Source organism: Myotis lucifugus, unplaced genomic scaffold (genome assembly GCF_000147115.1).
Source record: "Myotis lucifugus unplaced genomic scaffold, Myoluc2.0 scaffold_501, whole genome shotgun sequence".
NCBI lineage: Eukaryota > Metazoa > Chordata > Mammalia > Chiroptera > Vespertilionidae > Myotis > Myotis lucifugus.
This window is the reverse complement of record NW_005871549.1, coordinates 460128-466954: the sequence shown is the minus strand read 5'-3', so window position 1 is coordinate 466954 and position 6827 is coordinate 460128. Positions and strand designations below refer to the sequence as shown.

At 57.4% G+C, this 6827-nt stretch overlaps 2 protein-coding genes across 4 annotated transcripts in view; both read right to left on the bottom strand.

The window, feature by feature from the left end:
* The window catches only part of LOC102439075 (F-box only protein 6), a 6686-nt gene extending 6292 nt beyond the window's left edge, over positions 1-394 (bottom strand). Inside the window, exon 1 of the mRNA XM_006103730.3 lies at positions 286-394. The gene's annotated coding sequence lies outside the window, so the exon portion shown is untranslated. The remainder of the gene's footprint in view (positions 1-285) is intronic.
* Positions 395-1808: 1414 nt separating this feature from the next.
* The window catches only part of FBXO44 (F-box protein 44), a 5523-nt gene continuing 504 nt past the window's right edge, over positions 1809-6827 (bottom strand). The window contains exons 1-6 of one of the 3 annotated variants that reach the window (XM_014446098.1): positions 6782-6821; positions 5595-5881; positions 4320-4446; positions 4077-4172; positions 3832-3967; positions 1809-2937 (exon numbers count right to left, since the gene is read on the bottom strand). In XM_014446098.1, coding sequence (XP_014301584.1) covers positions 2755-2937; positions 3832-3967; positions 4077-4172; positions 4320-4446; positions 5595-5859 — 807 coding nt within the window. In that variant the 5' untranslated portion in view covers positions 5860-5881; positions 6782-6821 and the 3' untranslated portion in view covers positions 1809-2754. Of the gene's footprint in view, positions 2938-3831; positions 3968-4076; positions 4173-4319; positions 4447-5515; positions 5882-6781; positions 6822-6827 lie in introns of those variants that run through there. The other 2 variants (XM_006103722.3, XM_023744960.1) reach the window with 2 other exon arrangements.

Sequence of the window (6827 nt, the reverse complement as noted above, 5' to 3'; positions counted from 1 at the left end):
TTTCCAAGCAGACGCGCGGCTTGGGAAATCTGGGCTCCCATCCAGATCCGGCGGGGGGCCCCGCCGTCCGGTCCCTCCGCGCCGGGGGTGCCGCCCCCGGGAGCAGGACTTTCACTTCTGGGGCGGATTCTGACTCAGGGCGGGGAGCCCCGGATTCCCGCCAGGCGAGAAGTCGGGAGCCCAAGCCCTGCCCCGCCGCCTCGGGAGCCCGGCCCCGCCCGCCCCCGACGGCCCGCGGGAGAACGCCCCCGGTGCCCCCTCCCTCCCGGGCGCTGGGACACTCACCCTCTCGCGCCTGTCGCCCCCCCTGCCTGTCCTGCTGGCCGCGATCTGAGCACCGGACGGGACGGCCGGCGGACGAGCTGCGTATCGACCTGGAGTCCCTCGGCGGCTCCGCCCGTGGGAACCCAGGCCCCGGCCTCCATGCGCGCGCCCCGCCCCTGGAGCCGCCCCGGTGACCTCGGCAGCCGGGACCCGTTCCTTCCCGTGGCTTCCTCCTGCCTCCGGGAGCCCGAGACCCGCCCCTGCACCAGCCGCTCCCCCGACCCCTTAAACCTGCTCCCCAAATACGGAAGGAAAGTGAAACCGGTGGGACCCGACCGGTGGGCCCTTCCCTGGAGGGTGATTGCTGAAAGCGAAAGTCAGTCTTTTTTTCTTTTGTAAGAGTTTATATTTATTTTTTTAATAATTTTTTAAAAATATTTTTTTATTGATTTCAGAGAGGAAGGGAGAGGGGGAGAGAGAGAGAAACATAAAATGATGAGAAACATTGATTGGCTGCCTCCTGCACGCCCCACACTGGGGATCGAGCCCGCAACCCAGGCATGTGCCCTTGGCCGGAATCGAACCCGGGACCCTTCAGTCCACAGGCCGATGCTCTACTCACTGAGCCAAACCGGCTAGGGCTGTAAGAGTTTTTTTAAAATATGTTTTTAATTTCAGAGAAGAAGGGAGAGGGAGATAGAATATCAATAAGAATCACCAATTGGCTGCCTCCTGCACGCCTCCTACTGGGATCCAGTCGTGCCCTGACGGGAATTGAACTGTGACCTGGTTCATAGGTTGATGCTCAACTACTGAGCCACACCAGCCACACTTAGTCAGTCCTGCCTTCTCTAGGGCTTAACCAAGGACAGGCCTCAATGTCCTCAAAGGTAAAAATCTCTCCGCATTTTTGTCACGATTAAATTCATTGATGCTTTCTTCATTGTACAAATAACGATGGAGCACCTGGGGCTGCAGGGAGCCACAAAAGGCTGTGCAGGCTGTGCGCTGCACAGGGGTGCCCGGCCAGATCACATGAACTCCTTAGGGCTGTCTCTTCTCCAAGAAGGGTGTTCTCTGCTAACTTGCCACACAGCTCGTGAGGGGCGGCCCCTGCCCTGGCCGAGGCCCTAATCTCGCTTGTTAATGACTGAGAGCATTAAGTTGAATAGTATTGAGCACTACTGTGTGCCAGGCACTATTCTAAATGCCTTGGCTTTATCTCATGTCAGTAAAGCTCTTGGCAGAGTAAGGGAAACACCAGTAAGCAGTGCCTGACATGTCACTGTTGACCCAGCATGAGGTGTGTGACTCGCAGGCTTGTGGCCAGGCCACAGAGGAAGCTAGCAATGCTGAAGGCGGCTGGGGGAGGTGTTTGCAGCTCACCGAGAGCTTTGTCCTATGGCCCTGGTTCTGCGATTGTCGGCTCCCGAAATGTCAACTCCTCCGTACCTTGGACAGAAGCCACACATGTTGCACCTTCTGCATGTCTGGGGCCTCCCCCGAAGTTTGCCCTTTTGCCCCAGAAACCACAGGGCACAAGCTGGGCTGGGAAAACCTTTTATTTGGCTGCATGCAGCAGGGGTAGGATCAGAGCACTGCTGGAGGAGGCAGAGGCAGAGGGCAGGGTGGGAAGGGTCTGTGAATGGCAGTTCCAATGTGGGGTGGGGCTTGGATTGCCCTCCAAGCCACAGGGAGCCTGGTGTAGGCATGGAGGTGGACAGGCGGTCCTTAAAGACCCCCACTCCCACACTCATCCTATGCTCACACATCCTAGCTCTCAGAATCAGAGCCCAATCCTGCACCCACCTGCCCTGGGATCCCACCCACTGGATTCCAGAGAGCCTTCTTCTGGAGAGCCCCACCCCATCTGGCTTTTGGGGCTTCACTGACGGGAAGGACAGTCCAGACGTGGCGTCGACTCCACCCCACCCTGGGCCTGCCTGTCTCAGACCAGGCCTGAGCCTCTGGGCCATAGCCACCTCTCTGAGCAGGCAGGCCTAGCGAGGGCGTGGGAGCACAGAGAATGGGACAGGGACAGAGGACAGACCGGCAGAGCCCTCCTTCCACTCCCAGATCTGAGCTACACAGTCACTCCCAGCATCTGACTCTCCAGGGCAGCCCCAGGCTTGCCCGATGTCCTCCACACCGTCCCTGCTCTGAGGGCCCCCCAAAAAGACAGGGGGAAAGGCCCAGGAGGGGAAGGTAGGAACACAGATCTAGGTTGCCATCTGAGCTTGGACACCCACTCTCAGAGGAGTCTGGGGAGGAACCTGGGGGAACATCCTGTACCTCCCTAACGGGTCCTGTCTCTTAAAGGTATACACAGCCCTCACCATCACTCAGATCGCACCCTCAGGCAGAGCGCTGGCCGTCTGCAGCATGGGAGGCTCCACAAAGAGGCGACTGGGGGGCCAGGGTGAACTAGGAGGTCTGGGGAAGCCTGGCCCACCGCCCCTTCCCAAGCCCAGCCTTCCTCTGACAACACGTTTACCAGTCAGAGTTCTGCGGACGGGGCCTCGGGGGCGTCAGGGCAGCGGGGGGCCCAATGGTGATGCTGCTGTTGGTGACCCTCGGGCCGTACCAGCCGGCCCAGTAGTGAGTGTCCACGCCACCGTGCTGAAACCAGATGTAGCGGACGCCGGGTGGGTAGTTGGAGAACGTGTGCGAGACCTGGGAAGGGGGCAGGTAGAGGGAGGGAGAGAGGTCAGGGGAGCTGACCCTGAGGGTGGCGCTGCCTGGGGGGCAGGGGGTCCAGGAAGGGGCTGCTCTCTTAGTGCTGGACCAGAACCGAGTTCTAGTTCTGAGTCTGTGAAGCTGGGCAGACCACCTCCCCTCTTCTATGCCTTAGTTTCCTCGTCTGTAAAATGGAATCGATTCCTGGAGGGGCCACACCACAGGATTATCTAAGCGTGGCACAGAGCAACAGAAGGAAATTTCGCAAGCTGACGAAGGATGTCCAGTACAGTCATCACTGGGCCCATTTAGCTATTTAAATTCAGTAAAATGAGATGAAATTGAAATTCAGTTCCGCAGTCACACTAGGAACTGGTCCTTATTAAGTGTTCGATAGTCACATGTGGCTACTGGCTACCATACAGACAGTGCAGACAAACCATTTCTGCCACTGCAGAGAGCTCTATTGGAGAACGCTGGTCTAGGTCAGGATTTGGCAAACGATGGCCTGCCTGCCTGTTTTTGTAAATAAAGTTTTATTGGAACACAGCCATGTTCACTTGCTTAAGCTGCTTTCACAACACAACGGCCGAGTTGAAGACTTGAGTAGTTGTGACGGAGACAGGACAGCTTGCAAAACCTGAAATGTTTCTACCTAGCCTTTTAAGAAAACATTTGCTGGCCGCTGGTCTAGATGACAGTAACCACCAATATTAGTCATTAATAATAGTCAACCTTTTTGAATGTGGCTTTATCAGCATTGCTTCACTGAAGTGAGAGCAGCCGAAGCCCAGGTGAGAAGCAGCAGAGCTGGGATTTGAACCCAGGCCTGCCTGGCTGTAGTCTCAGCCTTGGGCAGTGTGCCCCCTGCTCCCTTCCTGTCCCACACACCTCTCTCCACTTGGCATCGCTCTTCTGCTGGATCGTTGCTGGGTCAGGCTGGAAGGTCCCCAGAGGCGCATGCGCTGATGACAGGAGCTGAACGCACAGCTGGTACTTGGACCCGCAGTCTGGCCTTGCTGCGAACCTGCAGGCAGAGAGAAGGCCCATCAGGGCCTTGGAGATGGGGGGGCAGGGTGGGGGTGGGGCACCTGAGTGGCAGGGCCCACCCCCAGGCCCTCGCCCCAGGCACTCACCAGTCCTTGACCTTGATGTCCGGCCGTGTAGTGTCCATCAGCTCCTCCCAATACCCTTCGGCCTTGAGGTCCACCACCTGGGACTTGAGGCAGGTGCTGGGGGGCAGGCGGAGGGTGGGCTGGGCTGAGGCTCACCACTAGGGCACTGGGAGGCTAGGCTGCTTTCCCAGAGAGGAGAGACCCCAGGGGGGCAGTGACTTTGGCTTCCCCCTCACCCCAAGTCCCCCTGACCTTGGATCTTACTAATAAGAAGTCACGAAGTATTTCTTGACCTGGTCATTGGGGAATTCCTTCCTCTGGTCTCCAGAGAGGTCTTCTACCTTCCACTCATCGCCTCCATTCACATCCAGGCTCCAGAACTCAAATCCCTCTGGCAGGAAAGCACAGTTCACATCAGAGGGAAGCCCCTCTGTGGTCACCTTCTCTCTCCCGAGGGCCCCTCCTCCCGGTTCTCCCTGCATCTCAGCAGTTTCCCTCAGGCCCGTGCTGTGGAACTGCAGATCAATGGTGCCTGCCTGGAATTAGTGCTTCCTGTGTCAGGCACCATGGTAAGTGATTTCCACTGGGAACCCGGGGACACGTGATGATATGAAGGACCAGATTCCTTCTGTGATGCAGAACGCTCTGCTGCTGGCCAGATCTGAGGCTAGTCCTGCCTCTACCAATACTGACTGTGTGACATCAGGCAAGTTGCTTTCCCTCTCTGAGCCTTGGTTTTGTCCTCTGGGGTCAAAGATTAGGGACTGGCAAACTTTCTGTAAAGGGCCAAAATATTTTAGGTTTTATAGGATATATATTGTCTTATTGCATAGTATTTTTTTTTTTTAATAATCCTTTAAAATGGTAAAAGGTATTCTTAGCTCCTGGGCCAGATTTGGCTCATGGACCATAGTGTGTCAACTGTTGGTGAAGAACATGGCTGTTGGGGAGTCACGTGAGGCAGGCATCTGAAAGTCCTAGAGAGCTTGGAGCTGTTTTATCATTTTGCTCCAGAATTTGGCCACATAATGGAGAATGAGGCTCCCATCCTCTCCTATCCCAGTGTCTAGCTGACGAGTTAACATAGGGAGGGAACAAGGAAGTGCTGGAAGTGGCTGAAGTGTGCTGGAAAGAAGACTGGACCTCTCATTCTTCCTCAGGCAAAGTCCTTTGACCTCTGGGACAGTCCTAGTAGGCCTAGCCCTGGAGTCTGGGAACTAGGTCAACAAAACAGCTGACTTCCTGGTCTTGTGCCTGGGGCATAGTTAATCCCAACTAATCAACATTCCTTCTCCTAGGAAAGGTCACTGGGGATATCAACTTAAGGGTGGAAGAAGAAATGCCACTGTTGGCCTCAGTTTGCTCATCTGAAAAATGGGTACACTGCCAGTACCTACCTACCTTTTAGCATTATTGTGAGAGGATTAAAGTTGTTAGGCCATTCAAAGTACCTAGCTTACCATAAGTGCTTAACAAATGTTAGCTGGCATCCTGACAGTGTGTGTGTTGGGGGCACGCCAGACCCACTCTGCACCCCACCTTCGGCACACGGGTTGTGCAGGAGGTTCCTGTGGAGGCTTCGTAGGAAGTAGAAGATCTTCCAGTCGGCCACAGGCTGGTCCCAGTCCTCCGTGATGAAGCCCTCACGCAGGCATTTGCGCTTCCAGAGGGTCATGAGGTCTATGAGGTCCCGCCAGAGGCTGCAGACCAAGCGGCAGCGCAGCAGCAGCTGACGGGCGGGCACGTGTGTGAACAGCTCCAGCAGGATGTTTTCTGGCAGCTCGTTGATGTTCTCCACCGCCATGGCTCCCGGCTCCCGGACACTCCTGTGGTTATTGAAAAGCGAGGCTACAGACCTCTCCCTGGGCCTGGTATTGGCAGCACCCCATGCTGGTGGAGGTCCCCAGCCCGGGTTTACAGTCTCGGGAAAGTCCCCGGACCTCTCTGGGCCTCAGTGTCCTCCTCGGTAGCCAGCGGCCAGGAACAGCACCTGCCACCCCCTGGAGACTCAAGGAGCCTGTGACACAGCAGAAGCTCAGTACAGGGTGAGTTGTTTTTTTGTTTTTAACGGGCACCTCCCAAAAGCCTCTAGGCTAGGGAGGCCTGCGGAGAGGGGGCCGGATCTGTCCAAAGTCACAAAGACAGGAGCAGAGGGAAGGAGGCCGAGCCTCCTCTGATTCTAGAGTCAGCCTTTTCCAAGAGGCCGGTTGCTAGAGTGGAAATAACAGCGCGCAGCCCCGCAGAGCACTCCAGCCGGCGCGGTGCCTTCTCCATTCTCTCTCCTGCGCTCGGAGGGGGGAGGGCGATGTCGGGGGCAGGGGTAACGATTGTCTCCGACCGAGGTCCGAAGGGCTCACGCGACTTTCTCAAGGCCGAAGTGGAAATGACCTGCCCAGTTGGGCCTGGAGAAGGGTGGGCAATGCAGAGACCTCCCCTACACCCCCACCCAACCCCACGGCCGTGGCTGGGCTTCCAGGCCCCCTAGCGGTGTCTTCACACCTCACCATTCCTCGTAGAGGACTTTAAAATGTCCCCCAAAGTCGGGGCTCGGAACCCCTACGCGAAGACCCCAGCTCGGTTTCCGCTTCGCACCGCCGCAAGAGGCCGCGCCACGCAGTTTCCCGCGGGCGGCCTGGGACTCGTTCGCGCCGACTCCTGGCGCACAGCTGCGGGCCGGAGCCCCGCCAACCCCGCGCCTGCGCCCCCGCGCCCACTCCGCGGGTCACCTGCACTCGGCGACGCCGCGCTGTCCCGCTCGGAGCTGAGCCGGCC